Genomic DNA, 25,838 nt, shown 5'->3' with positions numbered 1-25,838 from the left:
TTGACCGTACATATGATACTTGGTGATGAAAATTGCTTGGTATGGTTGGTGGAGTGTCTATATGGTTATTGAATATAAATGACTGAATTTTGGGTTATGCGAATTTTTGTTTATATGACTGACATATAGGTGATGTGATTTATCAATCATATGAATTGTTATACATACATGTTGTGTTTATTATGTGTGTCTTGTGGAAATTTTCTTGCTGGGCGTTTGCTCACGGGTGCTCTATGGTTCAGGAGGGCAAGGGAAAGGTCGACCAACCATGAGTTTGAGGGCTTTAGAGCGGCGCTTACATGTGTTGCCCTGCTCGGCCGCCACGGTCGAGGTGTTTTGTTGGACTTAGAGTATAAATTCCAATTTTGTCGCTTAGGCCGACTATTTTATGTATCCTGAATGTAATTGTATTTTGATAAACCTTTTTGTGATCCCTTGTAAATATTTAAAGTTTTAATGAAAAATTTATACATTTTTAACCAAATTTTTTTGTACCTAAATCGTTATTTAATTTTAATTACACTTTTGAGTCCAAATGACTCACTTAACGAGTTAAACATTATTTTAAACACACAATGTAATGGTCCTAGATTAGTAGAGCGTTACATATGGACCCGAAAGAACATAACCAAGAGAGCACCACCACTAGATGACACCTTGGAAACCCACCATCAACCCCATGGCAAGAGCACGTAGCTGCCGGTGACCAACAAAGTTGAATTTCAAATCCAAAGGACGAGAATAAAAAGGGACCTAAGCGCCACCATAAGAGAGAAAAATTTCTAGAACAAGAAGGAAAAAAATGTCAAGACCACGAGATACCAAAGCTTCTAACTTGCAAACAAAAAAGTTCCCCCTCGGTCGAAGCCACATCGACACATGGTCACGCTATTAGGAATAGTGTCCTTAAAGCATAAGTAATGGACATTGTTTGTTATGAAATAAATAAAGTAAATAAAAATTTTCATATATTTATTGTTTTATATTATTGTTTGAATAATAATATGTATATATCATAAACTTTTTAAATTCATTAATGCGACTACAATTTTGTATTGGTACGAGAAGATTAAGATTTTACGGAATGAATTTAAATAGTTCACAATAAAATAAAGTTAATGAATCTTTAGATTAAATATTATTAGTATGTTTCACTAGTATTATGAATACATGTGATCTAGATCCAGATCACCAATGTAGTAGGAGATCTTAATGGAAGTGCTTTGTATAATGAGATTATACATAACTGGATCTGACATGTTTTTAATACTTTAGTAAATACTATTTTTTAATACATAATTAATTAAACATGTCAACCGATGATTACATACATATCAATTTGAATCATGAAGTTGTTATGAACTCTTGTTTATGTTATATGAGTCATTTAATTCACTCGCTAGGGTCTATCAGAATGATCAGCTAAATTTTTTTATTTTGGGAGCTCGTTAATGTAAATGGGTGGGGACATGATATACATATATGAAATCTATGCCTTAATCTTTTAGAAATTGAATAATGGTTCCCTTAAGGGTTAATCTTTGGGATTGATTGTTATAGAGCTCAAATTCATAAATCAATTTATGAATTAACTATTCATTAGTAAGATTAATGGTACTTAAGGATAAAGAGATGATTAAAGAGGTGAATGTTAAACTATCATGACTTTAATTATGAATCATTAATAGAAGATTGAATTGTATGCAATGATTAAATCAATGGACACTTTATAACAAAGTATTCAATAAATAAATTGTCTATAATTGTAAGAATGGAGTCTCATATTTTTAGTAGAATAATATTGAGATTAATAAATAATGTTATTATATTTAAGAGTTTTATTTAATAATCTAAATTTATTAGAGCTTAGAGTTATAGGTCCACCGGTCTCCTAATGGGTTCTAACAACACTGTTCAAGGTAAGAGTTGAAACCGGAATAAAATTGTGTGGAACATGTTGGAAGAGAGTGAGATTAGACCACCACAATAATAAGAATCTACACACAATTATCCTTGACAGAGTCCAATAAAAGATTATGATAGAATGAAGAAACCCTAGTTGTAGAACAAACTCTTGGATATTATTGCAAGCTTCAAATCCTAGGTAGAACACCACTTGAATCAATTTGTTGATGAGAATCAAAACCAAGGCTTATACATGAGATGTATCATTGTCCAAATTCTTCATTTCCTAGCCCCTGATGAATGTTTGATGCCTTTCTCTAGTAGGAAATGGAATTGAGATTGAACAAGCCATGAAATTTACAAAGACAGAAACTTTCTTTATGAATTTCTTGGAGAAAACTTAAGATCTTGACAACAAGAGAGAAAAAGAGGTTAGAGAGATATTTGAAAGAGTGATCAAGTCTATCAAAACTCTAAGAAAATTGTTCTTTGGAAAAAATATTTAATTATGTGATGATTAAGGTTAATTTATTAGTTTTCAAACTTAATAAATAATTTAATTTTTCAAATTATAAAATAAAAGAAATAGAAAATAATTAATTTTGAATTAATTAAGTATTTTTAAAAGTAAGATATTAGTCTGGTAGTTCAAATTTGATTTGGATTAGGATTAAATATTTATTCAAATAATTAATTATTGAAGATAATTAATTAAAAAAAGAAGACTGATAATTAATTTGGTTATCAGTTACCTAGATACTTTCCTAAAGAAAATCAGTTTGAATAAATAAGTTGTTCAAATATAATGTTGGTATTATTTTTAAATAATAAATAATTAAAAGTGGTTACCTAGATATTTAGTGTAACACGTGTAACACTAACTATAAGACTCGGTCTTGACTTTTTTTTATATAATTATTATTTTATTAAAAATAAACATTTGAATTTGATTTAATACATTTGATTATTATTTTACTACCCATGGATAGTTACTTCAATATTAACCATTGGATTAAGATCAGTGATCCATATTTATAGTTATTAATTAATATTTCTAAAAATAAATTTTAATATTTCAAAATTTTGGGAGGTTTACCTGATGAAAAAAATGTATTTATTATGAAAATATAATATTGTAAACTTTTTATTTTTCAAATACATGTAAATTTTTAAATATAGCTAGTGTCTCTCATTGGTTGGACACAACATCAATTATGGCAAAAGAAAAATAATTAAATTTGAAATTAATGTAGAAAAAAAAATATTTACCTGTTGGTGACTTGCTATACCAAGTCACTATGTTATCAAATCATCATAATTTTTAGTACCCATCTATGGGTAGTAACCATTGAGAAGTCTTCCATATATAAATATATATAGATATTATTGATTCCAGATCCGATATATTTTCACGATATCCAGATCTCATTTACAAAGACGAAAATATATTGTATTATATTCTCTCTATGAAAAGTATGATTTTCTCTAAGCTTGTTCCAAGATCTCATGTGTTGAGTACATCTTCCAAATCACAAATAGTCTCATTGTTTATCCACGTTCCTACACACATCTTGAAGTGTAAGGAACAGTTCGGAAGATCGTAGTTTGAGTTCTTGTCAGAAAGCTTTTGGATTGGATGTTCATTTATAAATACTAAAAGATAGCAATGACACTTGATAAATCTTCAACTGATATGTTCTTATTCTTCTATGTGTTTATGATTATTGTATGTATATTAATGGATCCATTATTTAGATGTGTTTTAAATAAAAAAATTGTAATCTCAGGGGCCCACCTATTAAGCTTCCGCTGTGCACATTGGAAAACCATTTCCAACACACATAGGCAGCGGTTCGGCCGAGAGGAAAAGAAAGAAAAATCTAGGGTTTTAAAAGAGAAAAGAGGAGATGGAAATTGGTTGCATTTGGAATCTTTAAGATGACATAATACCAACCCAACAAATGGACTTTAACTATTAATTGTAAAAGCAAGAAATGATATAATTAATGTTTGACTTGAATTAAATACAACATATGTTGTTTTAGGTTACCAGGTAGGTCTGGAAACCAAACTTGAAACCTAGCCTAATCTGCACCAATGGACCCGCCGCCAACAAGCGCACATTCTACCAACCTGACAATGATTTCAAACTTAACAAACCAATTCAAATCGAGCTCGGATGCATGCCTTGAAACCCATAATTTTTATTAAAATAAGTAAAATATATGTATGTATATAATTATATATTGAATAAGTTAGTGGAAGAAACCCTAATCTAAACACCATTGTCATAACCCATCATTTTCTCTCTCTTTCTTTATCTCATCTTAGTCACTTTCTTCTCTAGCAATGTTTCATGTTCTTCATCATCATACGTAGTAGATATCCCCTTCTTCTCTTGCCATGTCCTTCAACTTCAAGTTCGAGCCTCTCCCCTCCTCACTCATGGGAACGACCTCTCTCTTTCATTCACAACCTTCTTACTCCATCCCCCACTAATGAACAAGACTCAACTACACACCCTCCCAATCTCAAAGACTCTCACCTCTCTCTGTCTCTCTCTTTTCTCAGTCACACACACACACAACCATGACCATGTTTAAAAGAAGAAAAAAAATTCAAATATGTTTAATAGTTGAACTATAAAGTATATTTCCATTTCATTTTTTCGGGCATTATTTGATGGGTTGTAATGAATATTTCTATTCAAATGTAGTGATTGGTGTGATATTATGTGTAACAAATAGTGGTATGTTCTAATTTGAAATGGAGAAGACTGAAAATAGTTTGTTCAGTATTTGTAAAGAAAGTATTTAAATTGGTGTTATATTGTGTGTAACAAATAGTGGTATGTTATAATTTGAAATGGAGAAGAATGAAAATGGTTAGTTTAGTATTTCTAAAGAAAGTATTTAAAAGTGGTAAAAATGAACTTTTTTGTTCTGAAATCTGACACACGAACCCGAAAAAATCTGAACACTATCGGACGAGTTTTGATAACTTATTTCCTCAACTCGAACGACAAACCTAAACAATCAAACCCAACTCGTGTGCACCCATATTACCAAGTGAGTCGAATCAACTTTTTTTTTATGTATTTTTATTATAGATTGTATCATTGTTAGTATGACATAAAAATAAATAATATTGGCTTATAGGATTTTTTTAACTAAATATTTTCACAAACAAAATTATTTAATTTCAAATGATAAAAAAATCAGTGTATATTTTTAAACGTATTTTAGTAAGATGGGACATTTTTATTGATAAATAACAATTATTTGGTTTCTTTTAACTTGAAGGTTGCATATTAATACATTTTGTGCTATAATTACATTATTTTTATGTGTGGTTTTAAAACATAACTCATTAGTGTGTATATTGTTGGGAGAGAGTGATGATACCACCATAATAACAAGAATTTACACACAAGAACACTTGTCAGAGTCCAACAAAAGATTGAGATAGAGAAATAGAAATCCTAGTTGTAGAACAACATTCCTTGTTCTTCTTGCAAGCTTCAAACCCTAATTGGAACACCACTTGAATCCTTTGATGGAGAACATCAAAATGAAGGCTTATACATGAGATGTATCATTGTCCAAATTCTCTATTTCCTACCCCTGGATGGATGCTTGAGGCTTTGTTTAGTAGGAAAGGGAATTAGGATTGAATAAGCCTTGAAATTCATAAAGACAAGCACTTTCTTCATGAATTTCTTGGAGAAAACTTATGATCTTGAGAGCTAGAGAGAAAGAGAGGTTAGAGAGAATTTGAAAGAGTGATCAAGTCTATCAATACTTTAAGAGAACCCTTTTATAGTGTACACATCTTCATTAAGTCTAACCAATAGGATTAGAGCTTTTGAACACATCATTTGAAGCTTAAAACAAGTGTCTATACGGATGTGTCAGGCGATGCATCGCTTGACTATAGGTGATGCATCACCCACTAGCAGGTGATGCATCGCCTGCTGTGATTTGCCAAAACCCTAAGGTTTTAAGCGATGCAACGCCACATGGGCAGGTCCAACTTCTCAAAAGTGACCTTAAAATCTTCCAAATTCTCCCAAACATTTTGGGCATCCTTAGACACCTCAATCTATCACTTTGGACCCAAAAACACAATTTTTAAATGCCAACAAAAAAAGTCAAATCTCACATCTTAACTATGTGTAATCGTTTAGGGATTTACACCTGACTTGTGTAATACCACTTGGACATTTTATTTTAACTAATCCTACCCCTACTTTTTTAAATACTTTACCTTAGTGAAAGTACCACAAAGTCTTATCGAAATCATTGGTTGCTTAAAAGCTTGAACCAAGTATTCTTTATGATTAACTAGTGATACCTCACACACATCCACTTGATCATTCATTTTCTCACTTTTCTCGCTTAGCACAAATATGGCCATGAGCTCATCCTTTAATGTACTTTCCAAGGAGACACTCCAACTCCCATGAGAGGCAGCACCACCTATAAGTTCACATGGGTGAAGTTCTTATAGAATCTTTGCTACGTTTAGAGATGTTTATTTCACTCAACTGAACTTCATTAAAAACCTTAGTTTTAACTCTCACTCGGTAGCAACCAACACTAACCATCCTAGATGGAACTCACAATTATTTTAATGTTGAAACTATCCACTTATAAATTGCTTCTTCTTACCCATTGAACTACTTCCCTTAATATTAACAAGGTTATAGTTGGGTTTCCATCGTTGATGAATCTCTTATTCTCGCAATTTAAGTCTCATCCCTCTAGATGTAGAATTTACCAACCTTCTAAAAAAAAGTTTTGTAAATGGATTCGCTATGTTCTCACTAAACATATGTAATAGATATCATTCCATCTTGAATCAATTGTATCACATATTCATGTCTTAGGCTTGTATGTCTAGACTTCCCATTATACTTATTATTATATCCTCTAGCAAGAGTAGTTTGACTATCACAATGTATCGAGGTCGTCGATACCATATTCACGATAAAAAGGATGTCCAACTTGAGATCCCTAAGCAACTTAACCTCTTTGTCGGTTGCTTCTAGAGCTATAAAATTTGATTCCATGGTTGAGTGCAATAGACATGTTTGTTTCTTGGAACTCCAATAAATGGCACCTCCTCCAAGAGTAAACACCCAACCAGTGGTGGAGAGATTGTCTCCCACTCCCGATATCCAAATAGCATTGAAATATCCTTCAAGTATCCTAGAAAAATTTGAATAGTGTAGACTATGTTTTTTTGGTATATTTAAGATACCATAGAATCCTCTCAATAGCCTTCTAATGCTTGATACTTGGGTTGCTAGTAAACCTACTGTTGGGCCCAAAATGTTCTGCCCGGAAATACTTGCCTCATTTATCAGATATTCAAAGCGGAGCGTTTAGACAAAGGGATATTCCGAAGGCAGAAGCTGTAGGTCAGAGGCTGTCCGCGCCTCTGACCTTTGAGCGAGACATTTTAAAAGTTGGTATTTTTGGAGGGAAATTCAGTTATTCTCCTCCCTCCTTTTCAGGACCTAACTGAACCAACTAACTGTTGGGTATACTATATCCTATAAATATGAGATTTTAAGAAGGAAAGAGGGATCGAATTCGTAACTGACTTAGGCATCGGAGTGTCTTTCTTGCAGGAAATCCCGACGAGTCCGAGACAGGTTTCATCACCGGAAAAGAAGCAGGACGTCAAAACCTTGTCGGATCTTTACTTCCATTTACAAAAAGACAAATTGTTGCCACAACAATTGGCGCCGTCTGTGGGAATCGATAAACGTTTCGGCCTTAGCCACGTCGTCGAACCAAGAAATCAAGATCCACTGCAAATTCAGAAGTCATGCCACCCAAAGGCAACGGAGTTTCGGGCCCGGTTGTACAGAACGTCCCTCCGGCAGACATGAGCGACCAGATCGAGAGAATGTGTCGTCTACTGGAAGCAAGCCAGCAGCGATCCGACGAGGCAATCAAGACATTAACCGAAGCCCAAGCCAGGCTCGAAGCAGAGATTGCTGAGCTCCGCAGGTCCACTGACACGACTCGCAACACCCAAGCCCGTGAGAATCTTGATTCCGACAGATCTGACGTTCTAGTCGACCGTGTCAATTCCCCACCTCACAACACGAACCCAGGTAACGGGCAGTCCCAAGCCATCCCCCCATCCTCTGGGACCGACGGGCAACAAGCCCCAACCTCTGGCGCGCATGGGCGGGCCGAAGCAGAACCTACTGGACCCGCTCAGCCAACAACAGACGTCCGACCTCAACGCACCATACCTCATGTCGCACACGATTCTCCCTCAGAAGGTTGTGTTCCCTCGATCTGTTTCTTGGACAGTTGGAAACAAGACATGATGAGGGAAATGATGCAGAAGTTCACAGATGGACGATCCGCCTACGCCACCGAACATCTGGATCTTGTATCAAGAACCACTGAAAAATCGCCTTTTTCGGAATGGATTCTGAATGAGCCAAAACCTCGGGACTTCGCCATCCCTTCCCTGCCTGCATTCAATGGAAAGGGAGACCCATTAAACCACCTATTTAAATTTCAACAGAAGATGGCGTTAGAAGCTAATAACGAAGCCATACAATGCAAAGTCTTTTCCACGACTTTCTCCGGGCCGGCTCTCCTATGGTTCCGACAATTAAAAGCCGGATCACTCAACAGCTTTAGTGATCTCCGACGATCCTTCTTACAGCAGTACAGCGCGAACCGAGAGGCTCCCAGAACAATGGCCGATCTCTATCGAATCGAACAAGGGGAGAATGAACACCCAAAGGCATACTTACAGCGTTTCATTGACCTCGTGCATCAAATCCACGACGTCGACCCACTCACCGCAGCAAATCTCTTCGTCAAGAGCTTGCAAGTGGGGTCACTCTTGCATGAGAATCTCACTATGACACCACCATATGATATGGCAGACGTACAGACCCGAGCCGAGGGCGTCTTCAGAGTATTAGAATTTTGAGAGCGCGCGCAGAAGAAGACTGCACTTATCTCTGCTCCCCCAGCGAATAACCCTCCACCACCTGTCAGGGATGACAAGAGGAAGCGGAACCAAACGGATCATACGAACTAAGGCAAAAGGCCTAGGCAAGATCGTCAGCCATCGCGGTACCCATCCTTCGATTACACCGTCCCGCAAGAAGTCATTTATGAAGAGAATAAAGATAGGCCTATCTGGCGAGAGCCCTACAAAATTAACACTCCATCTGACAGAAGGGATAAAAGCAAATACTGTCTCTTCCACAAAGATCACGGTCATACGATCGCTGAATGCCACAATCTGAACAATCAGATCCAAGCCCTCATGAGGAGTGGGCGGCTTACCCAATACATCAAGGAGACAGACAGACCAGGCGCCTCGCGGCAGAACACAGCTTCTGCCCCCACTCCGCAGGCGTCAGACCCCGTACACACAGCCTCTGACAGCACCCTGGAGCCTCTTAAACAAGTCCCTATGATCCACGGAATCGTAGAATCCACCGATAATCAAGACCATGCAATTAAAATCCATAAAAGGATGGAAGAACGAGTGAAGCGGTACAAATCATTAGGCCACGTGGTCAATCTCGTCACTTCAGAAGAAAGAAGCTACACAGCCTCTGCTATTACCTTCACTAACGAAGACCTGAAGGGCGTCCACCTGCCTCATGACGATCCACTCGTCATTTCCTTACAAGTTGACCACTGCCAGCTGGGCAGAGTTCTGATCGATGGGGGCAGTGGGGTCGACATCCTCTTCTGGGAAGCCTACCAGAAAATGGGACTAGAGGAGAATCAGATCCGACCCTCCACCATGCCCGTTTTGGGTTTCAACAGCCAGAGAGTCTATCCAAAGGGTGTCGTTCGGTTAACTGTGGTAGCTGCAGAACGCACCTTGCCAGTAGACTTCCTTATTATAGACTCCGCCACGAGCTACAACGCCATCATGGGGAGGGGTTGGATCCACCGAATGCGAGGGGTAGTCTCCACTCTACATCAGGTGATGCGATGCCAATCGCTCAATGGCCGATACACCGTCGATATCAAAGGCTGCCAGAAGCAAGCCAAAAAGTGCTTCCTTACCTTAAAAGAAATAAGTAGCTCTGCCTCAGCCTCCCATGAGGACTCTCCTGACAAATAGCAATTACAGCAGTACCTACCCGCGTGCCTAAAAGGAATCAATCTAGCAGAAGACCAAGAAAAGCCCCAAGTTATGCTAGATACCTTAGAACAAGTGGTTCTGGATGACGCCAACCCTTCAAAAGCAGTCCTGGTCAGTGCCAAGCTCTCACAAGATGAGAGGCAGACCCTCGTACGGTTTCTCCAAACCAGAATGAGAACTTTTGCCTGGACGCCACACGACATACCCGGAATAGACCCTTCTGTTATGAGCCACAGCTTGAATATCTCCACCTACTTCCCACCCGTCAAGCAGAAGCAGAGGAGATTCGCTCCAGAGGTCAATCGAGTCATACAAGAGGAAGTCCAACGGCTCCTGAGCACGGGGGCAATCGAAGAATGTTTATACCCCAGTTGGCTTGCCAACCCCGTCGTGGTCCCAAAGAAGAATGGGAAAAAGAGAGTATGTATAGACTACACAAATCTAAACAAAGCCTGTCCCAAAGATAGCTACCCTCTACCAAAAATCGATCAGATGATAGACGCCACGGCAGGATATGAAAGAATGAGCTTCCTCGATGCCTACTCTGGCTACAATCAGATCCCCATGAAATCAGAGGATAGGATTCATACAGCATTCGTAACAGAAGATGGTTTATACTGCTACAAAGTTATGCCATTCGGTCTAAAGAATGCAGGCGCGACATATCAGAGGTTAATGCACAAGATATTTTCCCCATTGCTCGGGAGAAATATGGAGGTTTATATTGACGATATGGTCGTCAAGTCCAAACAAAGCTCTTCACATATAGACGACTTGACGGAATGTTTCGACATCCTTGATGCCTATAAAATGAAGTTAAACCCCACAAAATGTGTCTTCGGGGTATCCTCCGGACAGTTCTTGGGATACATCGTCAGTCAGAGGGGCATCGAGGCGAACCCAACTCAGATTGCGTCCCTCTCAGAAATTAAGAAACCCCGAACCATCAGAGACATACAGGCTCTAGCCGGCAAGATAGTAGCATTAAGTCGATTCATATCATGAATGTCCGACCGCTGCCAGCCCTTCTTGCAGTGCATAAAGAAGTCCACCAACACCTCCTGGGGACCAGAACAGCAAAAAGCATTGGAAGAATTGAAGACTTACTTGAGCTCTCCTCCTATATTGAGTTCACCTATTGCTGATGAAGATTTATTCTTATATTTGTCTGTCTCAAAATTCGCTGTAAGTTCCGTTCTTTTTCGAGAAGAAGCCAATCGTCAGAGGCCAGTGTTCTACTGCAGCAAGATGTTGTTAGATGCTGAAACCCGATACAGCATGATGGAAAAATTGGCACTCGCACTCCTCACGGCCAAAAAGAAGTTACGACAATACTTTGAAAGCCACACAATCATCGTATATACGGACTATCCATTAAAGCAGGTGCTGAGCAAGCCCGACCTTTCTGGAAGGTTATCTAAATGGGCCATAGAGCTTGGGACATAAGATATTCAGTTTTTACCGCGAAAAGCTAAAAAGGGGCAGGTACTCGCTGACTTCCTGGTTGAAATTCAGTCGTTCACTCCTGATGCCTTGCCAGAATTACTAGAATCAGAAGATCAATGGTTGTGGACAATGCACACTGACGGAGCATCCAATTCCCAAGGGGCTGGTATTGGCGTCGTATTAGAAGCTCCCTCGGGCCTAAAGATCGAAGAAGCCATTCGTTTAGAGCAACCCACGACGAACAATGAAGCAGAATATGAGGCACTGATCTATGGTTTGGAACTCGCACGCGAAATGGGAATCCAGCGTCTAAACGTCAGAGGCGACTCGCAGCTTATGATAGAACAAGTGGCTGGGAATTTCGATACCAAAGCACCCCATCTGGCTAGCCTCCTACAGAAGGCAACCATTTTACGGTCGCATTTTCGCCAGTTCGACCTCACACAAGTACCTCGGGAGAAAAATCAGAAGGCCGATGCCCTTGCCAAATTAGCTTCTGCGGGAGCGTGCACACGCCAATCCTCCATATCTTTTAGCCGATCAAGCAAAGATAAGGAAGTCTGTTCCACCTCATCCGAACCCGAATGCTGGATAGATCCGATCATCAAGTACTTGACCACCTCCGAGCTCCCACCTAATCCGAAAGATGCAAAACTTCTGCGCCTTCGGGCACAACGCTATTCCATGATCCATGGCACGTTGTACCGAAAATCCTTCAATGGCCCGTATCTGCGATGTTTGTGCCCATCAGAAGCTAAAAAATTGTTAGAAGAAATACATGAGGGGGCATGCGGAAATCACACAGGGGGACGAAGCTTGGCACACAAAGCGCTTACAGCAGGATATTACTGGCCGTACATGATGACAGAGGCACGAGATTATGCTAAGAAATGTGACAAATGCCAACGATTTGCACCCACCATCCATCAACCTGCTCAAACCCTACACTCCATTGTTGCACCTTGGCCTTTTGCAAAATGGGGAATGGATGTAGTAGGTGAACTTCCTAAGGTCGTTGGTGGAAAACGATATGCTCTTGTAGCCACTGATTACTTCACAAAATGGGTTGTGGCAGAGGCGTACGTCACGGTCAACAAAACAGACACTATGTCCTTCATCTGGAAACATATTATATGTCAATTTGGAATACCCTGGGAGATAGTCGTCGACAACGGCACTCCATTCCAAAATGCAAAGGTACAAGAACTATGCGACACGTACAAGATCAAGCTAAGCTTCGCCTCTGTTACTTACCCGCAGGGTAATGGTCAAGCAGAAGCTTCCAACAAAGTCATCTTTGCCAACATTAAGAAGAATTTGGAAGACAAAAAAGGAGCATGGGTAGAAGAACTACCGAAAGTGTTATGGGCTTATAGAACAACAAAAAGATCCTCCACGGGGGAGTCTCCCTATGCCATGGTTTATGGAACAGAAGCTATCATCCCAACAGAAGTCGGTCTGCCTACACTTCGGACAGAGATTGCATCTGATCCAACAACGAACACCATTCAATTACTGCACAACCTAGACCTTCTAGAAGAAACACGTACAATGGCCCAAATGAGACTGGAAAATTATCAGAAGGTAGCAGAACGCTACTACAACAAAAGGGTCCAATTACGCACATTTCAAGAGGGAGATTGGGTTCTGCGTAAGGCCACTGGCAACAAAAAGAAGCTAGAGCCTAACTGGGAAGGGCCTTTCCAAATCATCAAAGTATTAGGCAGAGGGTCTTACACTCTAAAGAATGTACGTAGTGGGAAAATCGTACCCCGTACTTGGAATTCAATGTCTTTAAAGCAATACTATTGCTAATAGCTGTACTGTGCAATTCAAAAAGTAATACAACAACTTTCCATTTTTTCACGTGCTTTTAAATTTCTCTTATGTATTCAATTCTTTGCCGTTATTTTCAGCCACATTACACTAAGTCCGACACGTGGTAATTCACCTTTTTCTCAAGGGGGTTCCTCAATTATATCCTCACCTAACTTTGTAATTTTAATCACGTGTACTCAAAAACCACCTACCACAATGGCTATAAATAAACAGTCATCCAATGCATCAAATCGCCACCAAATACACCGCATGACTTGCACCTCAAAACACATGCCTACGCTTCAATAAACAAAAAGCGATGATAAAAAATAGCAAGGTGCGCACCCTGCACGTTGGAACCAGACTGAATCTCAACAGTTCATGGCAACAAGGCCACTGCACACAACATATGTACAAGATCCTACCGCTTCTGCGTGCACGCTCCACTGGATTTTGTACCGCATTCTAATCTGACTTGACTAAGCTCACAGGGAACTACGGCCAGCCATTTTGCAGTCTAATCTGCCCTGACTATGCTGATTTGGCCGACCAACGGAGGCGCACTGCAAACCCTACCCTCTTACTCGCATAAGAGGAGCGCCTCCAGCCGTCTAATCTGCCCTGACTATCACAGCAGAACCACCTGCTGTCATGATTGGGATTCCTCTTCAATGTACACAAACTGGTTTGGCAATCCAAGGCCGGGAGGAACTTGTCCCGCAATCGCACCCATATCCTGCACAATGAGTGCCTCTGACAGGATGCGCGGAAGCCTAAGCTCCCCCCCACCACACGACACGGTATGAGTGCACTGGAAAGATAACCGCCCCACAATCTTGACCTTTTTTGCATCTACTTCGGTGCCCTACGCTATGACCTCCGCACTCGGTCCGGGTCATGTCAACCCCTTTGATCTAATGGGAAAGTTTCCATCCCTAGGGGCATGACCAGACCCGAACAAGACCACTACAACTACTACACATACGTAAGGAGGTGCACCCCCCAGCAATATTGCTCACATCGCGGGCGTAAGACACAACTATCACAGCAACCTAAATTAACAGATGCTAAGTGCGGGGACACAAACACACATTTACTCAATTCCTCTCTCAATATTTGTACAATAACTTCAATTGACAAATGCAAAGCGTGGAATCAAAAGTCGATATTTATAAGTTATCTATAGAAAATAGCAATACATCAGAAGTTGTTATTTATAAGTTATATTACATTAATGGCAATATCCACCCCTGACTTTATAATTGCTCTATCCTCTTGTCCATAATTAATCCCATTCGATACGTCGTATGTACTCTGACATCGCATTTTCTAGCTTCGGATAGCCTAGCCCGTAGCGTTCACAAGATATATAGTACGGGATGCCACTTCTGATAAGCTCTTCCAGAGCCCACGTTGAGTAAAGCCACTGTGGGTTGTCAAAGATTCTCCTTAAAAAGGGAACATTCGTCCACTCACGGTGCTCACCTGCAACGACATTGTTGTCAGACCCAACCCATCACCAAAACACAAAGATGGCACAATTATTCAATACTTAACTGGGCATCCTCTCCCACCATCTGTATAATCTTTCGCTGTATTTCGCACGCAAAGGCCTAAAAGATCTATGAAGCTCCTGATCCAAATACGTCATACAACATACACCTGTCAACACACGTTCAATTAAGCCCTAAATGACATCAAACCCATACAGTGCACACGCCAAAGCAACTAAAGGGAACAAAGTTCTACTTGTATTAACAATATGTTCTATTACAATCAATTCTAAACTAACGGCCTGAAGAGCCCAAAGAATTTGTATACAGAAGCTAATGACAAAAGTTCACAGAACGAAAGTGCGTCATTCATTCTATGGCACCTCTTTCACCCTCTGACTTGCCCTCAGCTACAGAGGTAGAACCTGATGCTTTTTCATCAGGAGCCAAGTTGGCAACAGTATCTTCAACGGCTTCCCCCTCGGCATTATACATCGATCCCAGCGCATCGCCCCTCAGCTTCAACTTCTCCAAATGACATGGCGGATAAGAAATCTGCAAATCCCCAAGTTCATTCAAATACTTGTCGACGTCATACTCTCCTATCTTTACGTCGACGTTCTTGCAATACATCTCCAGCTTTGCCCATTTCTCCTCTGGGGTCTGCTTCTTGTTACGTAACGCCAAATCCAGATACTTGGCAGTGTCTACCTCTGCCATTCTCGCAAATTTGCGTTCAGTGATCTCTCGATCTCGAATACGCTGCCTAGTGGCTTCAACAGCTGCCTCTACTGCCCTCTGCAAAAAAAAAAAAAAAAAAAAAAAAAAACATCACGTAATCAACACACGTGTTTTAAGGGACCATTAATTTTCTACAACCATAGCAAAAGACGAGTCACGTACCTCTTCTGCTTCCTTCAACTTCTTCCCAAATAGAAGTTCAGTTTCTAACTTCTGCTTCTTGGCCTCCGCTGTGCTGGACTCAAGACTGTTCACCCTTTGCTCCAGCTCTTTTCTCTCCTTCTCTAAGGTCTCCTTATCAGTCTGTAACGACACAATCTCCTCGTCAAGGTCACTCATCATACTGCTAAGCTTTTCCATGCGAGCTTCATGCTGAACGCAGAATTGACTTTTCTCCATCCACTTATTGGTCATGTCCACGAAATCAGCTTTCAGTTTATCTCGCTCCACTTCAAGCCCAACAGTGCTTACCAGCTTCTCCTCCATCGCGGTCACCCTCTTTTTCGCCTCTGCCAACTCTGCTTCTAACCTCTTGATGGCCTCTACCAGCACATCTCGATTCGCTTCAGCCATCTTTCTCCCTGACCGCTCCTCTTCTACTTTCGCCATCTGCTCTGTCAATTTGGTTCCATTCTGCATAGCCGCCGCATACTCTCGCCTTGCAGCCGAAGCACATACATAGCTCTGTGACAAATCAATCATGCCCATTACAAATAACATTACACACATATACCCCAATACGAAAAGAGCCTACTTCTGTAAGTTACTCACCATCCAGATGTGGTCTGATACTTGCTGCAACAAATCGCCTTGTCCACTTAAAGACCCAACTGCTTCTGTAGGTAGATGGGGTCTGCTTATGCGTAGCATTTCCTCCATCACTTCGTTAGACGCAGAGGGGCCATATTCCGACATTACTCCTGTTCTGTCACTTGCTTCTCCCCCTGCAGATACAGCCGCAGAAGCAACGGGGGCAACTGGCTTCTCACCTTCTGCTAACGTCGATACCATAATGCTATCAGACGTCAACGCAACCATTCCCATGCCGGAAGAGTACGCCTTCGAAGGGCGCGCAAACAAGCTGTCATCCTCACCCAAATCACTGGGGAAATACACTGGCGTCCGCACGGCAGAAGACGTGAGCTGTTCCAAGAAAGCACTAGGAGATTCAAAAGAGTCAATACCCTTCGGGGACACAGCAGCGACATCTCCTGGATGAAACTCAGAAGCGGTAGGTAGCAATGAGGGAACGTCAACACCAAGACTATCAACACTTGTTGCCATAACAGCCCCTGATTCCTGGCCCCCAGGGATAGATTCGGGCTCAACGACCTTACTTGCCTCAACTGGCAGTGAAATGGTATCCACATATTCAGAACCCTCCCCGAAAGCATCCTCTAGAAGCTTGTTTTTACGAGAAGCAGAGGAAGGGCGTCTCCCCTCTGAGCCACGTTTATGGCCAACAGCAGACCCTTCGGGTAAATCAGAAGCTGAGGTCAACGCCTCTGACGACTTCGCGCAGATTGCAGGCGACTTCACCTCCGACGGTAAGCCATCCGGAACTCCATCTCTAGTCGCCTCCGCTGGAAGTTTGGAAGGAGAAGAGGAAGCGCCCTCTACATGAACCATCCCTTCTGAGCCTGCTACCAAGGAAGATCCAATTGCAGGAGTAACAGAAGATGCCTCAGGTAAATGCCCCGCAGGGGCAAATCCACGTGGCCTTTTACACAACGATAGGGCCTGGCCCGTTGGCAATTTACCGGGGGAAAATTTGGGGATTGCTAGAGCAGATCCTTGAGGAGTGGGGACAGAGCCTTTCGGGATCCGAAGCTTCGACGAAATGTACTTCCCGTCGTCCGAATATTCGGAAGAGGACTCCTCACGATCCTTTCTTTTTCCCAAGGCATCCGTAGGCAAAGGCACTTGCTTAAGAGGCTTGATTTGCAGGGCGACAGAAGGCGTGGACGACCGCCCTTGGATGCGAGAAGACCTGCGCGATAGGCCAGATTTGTCAGGAGAAGACTCAGTAGCCAGTACATAATCCTCCTTATTTTTACCCTCTGGGACCCCTTGACGCTTGGCACACGCGTTGAAGGTTTCAGTGCACGCCCTTTCAAATTCAGCTTTCGTCAGTGATAGAGTTGAAGGAGTAGGAGGAGATTTCTTCGGGAAAGCTCCCAGCTGCTTCGCGCATGCCGCAGTAATCTTACCTAGGGTCATGTCACCCTTCTGCGATCTAACCCGCACAGCTCCAGGGTCGACCCGATCCACGAAGCAGAGCCGAGTCATAATCTGCATACAGTAGGAGTTCAATACACCCCTGATACTAATGGCGTTCTCCTTGGATTCGTGAAGAAGCCCCTTCTCTGTCAGCATGCTCTGTCGCTCAGGACTCATGTTGACCTGAGGCCAAGAAAAATCTGGAACGAACAACCAAAGCAGCAGTACAAAGAGTTAAAATACTCGACAATCATCCAGACACAATTAATGCACATTAAAATTAATGGAAAACATGACTCACCTTTTATAAACACCCTGGCCAGAGGAAAAATTTCCTGAGGCACGTACTCAGGGTACCATGCTCCTCCAACAGCAAAGAAGTATTTATCCCAATTTCGATGAGAGCTGTCGAAATCGGTAAACATTGTCCGATCCTTTTTGGGAGAGAGGTAGAAAGTTTTCCAAGGCTTTCCCTCTATCACCTTGTTTGTAGACTTGGTGAAGCACGCGTAAATATCGTCCGATTGAATATTGACATTCCTAAGGCTCCCTATCATCTGGGCCCCGACTATTGATTGAATGGCGTTTGGAAGAAATTGCGAAATATGAGCCCCGGAGTTTGAAATTATCTGAACGAGCAACGCTGGAAGAGGGAAGCGGAGCCATTCGATATGCCTCAAGCTCATGACTATCTCAGTAGGCTTCACTACATCCTTGAATCGCCACTCTCGAAGCTCAGCCTCCGAGAGCATCCTCACCGACACGTTGTCTGGAATGTCGAACGATTTGCGCATGCGTTCGAAGGCATTTTTATATCCATCACGATCCGCAGGGTCGGGAGATGAACGAGAAGACATTATCACACCGAGTGGGATGATTGACGAAGGTTTGAGCTGGAGGAAATCTCTAGGGTTTTCTTTCAAGCTTCTCTTCGGAAGATGGAACAAAGTTTGGAAATCTGAATGAGAAATATTTTGAAATAAAAACTATTTAAATGAGAGGTGAAATTTTGAACCAAACGTTTTACTTGGTAACTGTGTACGCATTAAGTATAACTTGTCAGGTAATCAAATGATCGTGCACCAGCGGATTGCCTCGATTTACGGAGAATGACGGCTTTAGGCGAACCTTTTGGTGTTGAAGAGTCGGCCCAAGATTCTAACAGATTAACATACCACATCTGTTCAAAGCTTGGGCCAGGGGGCATCTGTTGGGCCCAAAATGTTCGGCCCGGAAATACTTGCCTCATTTATCAGATATTCAAAGCGGAGCGTTTAGACAAAGGGATATTCCGAAGGCAGAAGCTGTAGGTCAGAGGCTGTCCGCGCCTCTGACCTTTGAGCGAGACATTTTAAAAGTTGGTATTTTTGGAGGGAAATTCAGTTATTCTCCTCCCTCCTTTTCAGGACCTAACTGAACCAACTAACTGTTGGGTATACTATATCCTATAAATATGAGATTTTAAGAAGGAAAGAGGGATCGAATTCGTAACTGACTTAGGCATCGGAGTGTCTTTCTTGCAGGAAATCCCGACGAGTCCGAGACAGGTTTCATCACCGGAAATGAAGCAGGACGTCAAAACCTTGTCGGATCTTTACTTCCATTTACAGAAAGACAAATTGTTGCCACAACACCTACTAAGTTTACTAACTACATATGTAATATCCACTCTTATACAATGAGCAGCATACATTAGTCTCCCTATTGCACTTGCATATTCCAATTGAGCCACCAATTTTCCTTCATTATTTTCAAGCTTCATGTTTGAATCCAACTATGTATTTGCCTCCTTGATTTTGGGATGACTAAATTTGTCAATCACTTTATCGACATAATGGGTTTGACCTACATAAAGACACACTAGTATGACATAATCATCACAAGTCTTAACATATAAGCACTTGTCCGCATTGTTGTGTCTAAATCCATCCAAAACAATGACATTATCAAACTTCTCATGCCATTGTTTTGGATCTTGGTTCAAACTATACAATGATTTGACAAGTTTACAACACCTTATGTTCATTTCCTTAATGAACAAAACCCATATAGACCTTCTCTTTGATATTTCTAATTAGGAATGTCATTTTGACATCCCTCTGGTAAACATAAATGTTATATATATATATGATAAGGAAAATGACCATTTAATAGAAGCTGTTCTTGCTACCAGTGCATATGTGTCAAAGTAATCTATTCTCTCTTTTTTGTGTAAATCTCTTGGTTACTAATCTAGCCTTAAAGGTTTGTATGCTGTCATCGGTATGGTATTTTCTACTAAGTACTCATTTGCACCCAATTTTTTTAGACTCTTTGTGGAAGGTCAACCAATTACCAAGTGTGGTCAGACATAATTGACTCCATTTCATCATTTATTGCCTCCTTCCAAAAATCTGAGCCTCTTGAGGACATAACTTCTTTGAAAGTTTTGGGATCATCTTCTATTTGAAGCACTATTTATTATTTCCATGTAACTTCTTCATTATTTCCTTCTACTAGATATAATGTCTCTACATGAGAGTATTTTTCACTTGATCCCAAGTATTTAAGCCTTTAGCTTCTTTTAGGCAATAAAGGTTGCTCACCAACCTATTTAGGAGTATCTTCTTTGTTGGGAGTATAACTTATTATCACAAACTTAATATGATAATTCAAAAGCATTAAACTCTATTTAATCTCATAAACAATGGAAGAATAACACAAATTGAGACAAGAGAAAGAGATGACATTTCTTGATAGAAACCTAGTTACATAAAATCATAAAGTTGTGATTTAATGTAATAAATCAATGGAGATGAACATGAATGTTTGACACAATTGAATTTTTGTCCAAAAAATTCTATTCCTAGCCTCCCTTAAGAGATTGCTTGAAGATACTACAATGGTGGAATGAGTCTTGGGATTAACAAGTTTTGGTCTTCAAATATGTCAAGTTTCTTGATGAAGACCTTGGAGAAAACTAGTAATCTTTGTGAGTTAGAGAGAGAGTGAAAGGTGATCAGTTCACCAAAATCTCAAATGAACCCCTTAAATAGTGTAGGAATTGTCATTAGTGTTAACAAATGAGATTAGAGCATTTTAAACTAAGTTTTAGAGCCAAAACAAGTAATTGTACCGTATCGACAACTCACACAATGCGTCGCTTGGTAGGTGATGCATCACCCTCATGTAGGCAATGAATCGCCTGTCTGGGCTATTGTAAGACAGGAGATGCAACATGTTGCACTGAGTTTTGACCCCATACATTGACCCAAAATACCTCCAAATGTTACCAAACTATTTAAGTTCTCTTATATACTCCAAATAAATACTTTTGACACAAAAAGATAATTTTAAAATGCATACAACAAAAGTCAACTTGCTCATGTTGACTTTAGTGAATTAGTTTATTATTTTGCATCTCTTTGTGCATAACTTATTTCACTATGTATTTAACCATTCCTAAACTCTTGAGCCTCTATAATTTGATAAGTTCGTTTGATTTGTTGTTATCACATAACATGTTCTCAAATAACTCAACCTCTCTTGATTCAATTATCACATTAGACTCCAAGTCTAACAATCTATAAGCTTTTCTATGTGAGACATAGCTTACAAATGCATATCTTATATCCCTTGGACCCAACTTAGTCTTTTTAGGGTCTATGCTCTTGCAATAAGAAAGAAACCCCTAGACTTTAAGATAACCAATATTTGATTTCTTTCCTTTCCTTTCCACAACTCATATGGAGATATATTATTTTTCTTCATGGGAATACGATTCAAGATATGACATATATTGAGATTGGTTATATATAATGGTTACGATGGTTATATGATGAGGTGCAAAAAACACTTAACGATTTTCACTAATGTTGAAGTGAAAATATGAGATTGTGTAGTAGGCATCTAAAAGTGACTTTTATGGGTCTAAAGTGATACAATGAGGTATCCATACATTCCCAATTAGTTTGGAGGCATTTGGAGACATTTTGGGGTCATGCTCGGGGCATTAATACATAGGCATTTGCGTTGCGTCCCCTATGGGAGGCGACACATCGCCTAAAAGGCCTAGATGGAAAAACCCCTAGTAGGCCTGTTGGGTGGCGACACATCGCCTGGGTAGTCCGTACGTGGTCGTACAATCACATGACTTAGCTCCAAATGATGTGTTTAAAAGCTCTAATCCAATTGGTTGGACTAAATGACGGTGCCTACACTATAAACATGGGTTATTAGAGTTGAAAAGTCTTGATCACAATTTTCAATTCAACTCTCTCTCTAACCTCTCTCTCTCTAGCTCTCAAAGATCATAAGTTTTCACCAAGAAACTCACTAAGTAATACATGAATTGGTAAGTTTCAAAGGCTTGTTCAATCCTAAATCTCATTCTATCTTGGTGAAGCTTCAAGCAACAAAGGGAAGGCTTGGAATAGAGATTTTGGACAGTGATGCTAATTTGTGTATAAGCCTTAGATGTTCCACAATTCCTAATTGTATTATTGCATTATGTTTTACTTCTTTAATTGTGTTCATTATTGTTAGTTTTGATGATTAAAAGATCTATGTTATAATCATTTAATCATATAATCTTTAAATATCAAGATTTCCATTCATACATTGAATATGATTATTTGATTATCAAGATTTGCGTTCATACTTTGAATTAGAATCTTGATAAGTATATAGGGTTTGTAATATTGAACTATTCCCATTATTCATTGTTGATTTAGAAAGTGTAAACCCATAAATTCCCAACAATCAAAATCTCTCTATCTAATTAATTTTTTTTTCTCATTATCAACAATGAGAGAAATTTGTTCATCTTATACATCCTTCAAATCCTTGCTTCAATATTTGGTTTGTGTTGAACACACAACCATGAGAGAGCAAAGAAAATTCTATTTGGATATGCGCTACATGAATGAGGATATGGATTCAAAGTCTTCACCAACAAAGGATGAGACAATTCAATAGGATTACATACTTAAGGAGATTGGTATCATCAAATTCCTTATTTATAAATGTGTAGATATCAAGAATTTGAATGAAATGTGCTTGCTCCCATATCTTTGTGAGTTTATGTTTATTATTTATGAATAATTCAAGGGTTAAATGGTGAATGTTAATGAATAATTCAAGGGTTATTGTTTGATTCCCTAAAATATCTACATGATGACGTGGCATGTTTAAGAGGCATATGGAAAACACGTAACTAGTTATTGATGAAGACCTGGTCAGCCAATGATTAGGATATCAAAAGGAAATTAAAGATGCTTGATAGGCACAAGGAATATGTTGAGCAACAGGAAAAGAAGATGTGAAGATGCATGCGACCAGAGCTGCTCGATGAATCGAGACATTCTTAGAAACAGTTATGAGTTAGATAATCCCAAGATATTTGACTATTTTTATATGTAAATATCATTATTTCTGTTACTATTTGGTTATGATTGTAACACAAGTTAAGGATGGCCCATAGGCCCATATGTACATCCATGAGCCTATATATAGGACTCATATGATTCATTTAAGGGGTGCACAATATTTTGTATTCAAGGAGAACAAGTGTTTTTATACACGATCTTTGTATTCAACTTCAGAGCTTGTAAAACTTAGTGAACCCTTGTTCGTTGATCGCAAATTTTGGAGTATATTAATAAAAACACTAAGTGGATGTAGGTTATTACTAATCTTTGGGGCCGAACCACTATAAAAAAATTGTGTCATTTTAATTCTCCTATTCAGTTCTATAATTCCTATCATTTTTTGTGACTCCGTGTCGTTGAATAAATCGAGGGTCAACATTTTGGTGCTTTGATTGAGAGTTGAACTCAAGAACTTCAATATAATGATGGCGAAGAACTCCAGGAGAGCAGGTCAATCTGGATAGACATTGGGAAATGTGCCAAATCCACCTCCTCCACCAGGTGTAGCGGAGGACGAGCCACATGTGGTATTGGAAGGGGAGGAGATGGACGCTGAAACCTTTCGAACAACTTTGGGAGTGTTGCAAGACGTGTTAGCTACCCTAAAAGCTAACCAAGAGAAGGTGGCTGAAACTATGGTAATACAATAGATGGAGATCGACCGACAACGCCAAGAGTTGAGCGAATGACAAGCGGACATGGATCATCGGCAAAGAGATGCTAGAATGGCTTTAGAGGCTGTCATTCAGTTTGCTTGAGGACAACCACCTACTCCACCTGCACCAACCTTTCAGCCAGATTTGCCACCAAACCCTAACCCTCCTCAAAATTCACAATCAGATCACCCCAAGTCTCCTCCAAATCCATAATACCCAAGGAGTCCACAGCGACCGGAAAAACATCTAGCTGCTCAGTAGGAAAGGAAGACCCAAAATCCTAATAGAAGTAACGAGCAACAACAACCCTCTCGTGTTGGTCAAGGTAATACGTAGTAGCACAGACAGAATAGGGACGAGTAGCATCTCGAAGCCTTAGACGTCAAACAGATGATGAACAAAACCTTCCTGGTAGGGGACAACATCCCTCAGGAAGCAAGAGACAGATGGACTCAGGCTCTACGGTTCGGGACCCCTTGCGACTCAGCAACGTCTGAGAATCCAACAACCAACGTAGACCTCTGTCTGTTTACCGATACAAACCAAGGAGAATAGAGGGGGACAGTGCGTACAGCTTGCGTACTCACAGGTCGCAATTCAGAGACAACCATGGTTACAATGAAGCAGACTCAGGTATGATAGGAGAAACAATAGTCGATAGGAGGAGGAAAGGAACGGGCAGAAAAACCCTCCTCCAATGGACAACCGACCAATAAGCCAGAACGCTGAGGGGCAACCCAAACAACCCAATGTCTTTGATCGAATAGGTGCAAGCGAGCAGAGGTGAAGGGATGAGGATCTAAGGGACACACTTAATGGTTGTAGTGAAAGGCACGCTGACTACGCCCCACCAGTATAAGCCGCTCCTGCCATACCAGACACTGTTCAGGCTCAAATAGATGACCTGAATCAAGTTGTGCAACAGTTGGTCAGGAATAAAATGTCCCATATAGAATATCACCATAGAAAGGGCACCCTATTCATTAATAGAATTGCTATGGCAGAAATCCCAAGCAAGTTCAAAATGACAGTATTGCCCAACTTTACTTGAAGAGAAGACCCAGTATCTCACGTGAATAAATTTGAGATACAATTTGACATCTAGAAGGTGTCCGAAGATGCTCGATGCAGAATCTTTCCTGCCACTTTATCTGATTCTACCAAGGAATGGTACTTCAAGTGTCCGCCGGCTAGCATAAGTTCATGGGAAATGTTAGTAAAAGAATTCTATGGACAATTTTATGCTGGTTGGATACATCTGACAAAGGCCAATCAACTGATCAACATCAGATAGAAGAAAGGAGAGCCTCTCAAGGAGTAAATCCAGAGGTTTATCTGAGCAGTTGCTCGGTCCAAGATTGTTGGAGATAAGGGAATGATGATGGGCATCACAGCATGAGTGCAATGACAATCTCCCCTTTGGAGCAGCCTACGGAAAAATTGAGTCAAGAGCACTCAAGAATTTTGAGATCGAGCAGAAAAGTACATCAAGCTGGAGGAGGCTATAGCCAGTGAAGGAAAGTCCCCAAGGGTCGACCAGGGCAAGAAGGAAGAGTCGACCAAAGCCGCCAGTGGATCTCGCAAACCCAATGACAACAACGGCAAAGGTAATAATAAGAATGGAGGAAAAAGGACAAATACTGAGCAAACGACTTCTGATAACAAGTGGTCTAAGCAGAATAGATACGAGTTGAGGTTTACTAACTACACGACCTTGGTCGATAGCAGAGTAGAAGTGTATTAGGCTAGCCATACCACAGTCCCTTTTAGGCGACCAACTCCATTCAGAAAGGACATATCCAAGAGGGACACAACAAATTTGTGTTGTTTTCACAATGACTGTGGCCATGATACCAACGAATGTAACTAGATGAAAGATGAAATCGAGTTCCTTATATGATATGGACATCTGAGATGATATGTACAAGCAGGGGGAAATTCCCAGCAAGGGGCTAACAGAGACAATGAGTAGGCACCTATACGCCAACACTCGCCTCCTCTGT

At 40.4% G+C, this 25,838-nt stretch overlaps 2 protein-coding genes across 2 annotated transcripts; both read left to right on the top strand.

Annotated features, from left to right (window-relative positions):
• Positions 1 to 7,740: 7,740 nt before the first annotated feature.
• On the top strand, positions 7,741 to 8,874 carry LOC133815159 (uncharacterized). Its single transcript, XM_062248029.1, has one exon. The coding sequence runs from the start codon at positions 7,741 to 7,743 to the stop codon at positions 8,872 to 8,874; it is 1,134 nt and encodes a 377-aa protein (XP_062104013.1).
• Positions 8,875 to 11,058: 2,184 nt separating this feature from the next.
• Positions 11,059 to 13,445, top strand: LOC133815158 (uncharacterized). Its single transcript, XM_062248028.1, has 3 exons — positions 11,059 to 11,436; positions 11,539 to 13,143; positions 13,416 to 13,445. Exons 1-3 carry the CDS (start codon positions 11,059 to 11,061, stop codon positions 13,443 to 13,445), a joined length of 2,013 nt encoding a protein of 670 aa, XP_062104012.1.
• The last annotated feature ends 12,393 nt before the right edge of the window (positions 13,446 to 25,838 follow it).

This window comes from Humulus lupulus, chromosome 2 (assembly GCF_963169125.1).
Source record: "Humulus lupulus chromosome 2, drHumLupu1.1, whole genome shotgun sequence".
Taxonomy (NCBI): domain Eukaryota; kingdom Viridiplantae; phylum Streptophyta; class Magnoliopsida; order Rosales; family Cannabaceae; genus Humulus; species Humulus lupulus.
This window is presented reverse-complemented; position numbering and strand designations above follow the sequence as displayed.

Excerpts from the sequence above, each read along its gene's own strand:
- LOC133815159 (XM_062248029.1), top strand. The coding sequence starts at position 7,741 with ATGCCACCCAAAGGCAACGGAGTTTCGGGCCCGGTTGTACAGAACGTC.
- LOC133815158 (XM_062248028.1), top strand. The coding sequence starts at position 11,059 with ATGTCCGACCGCTGCCAGCCCTTCTTGCAGTGCATAAAGAAGTCCACC. Across the intron at positions 11,437-11,538 it reads CGGACTATCCATTAAAGCAG|GTACTCGCTGACTTCCTGGT; the intron begins GTGCTGAGCAAG and ends AAAAAGGGGCAG. Across the intron at positions 13,144-13,415 it reads CATTTCAAGAGGGAGATTGG|CCACATTACACTAAGTCCGA; the intron begins GTTCTGCGTAAG and ends CGTTATTTTCAG.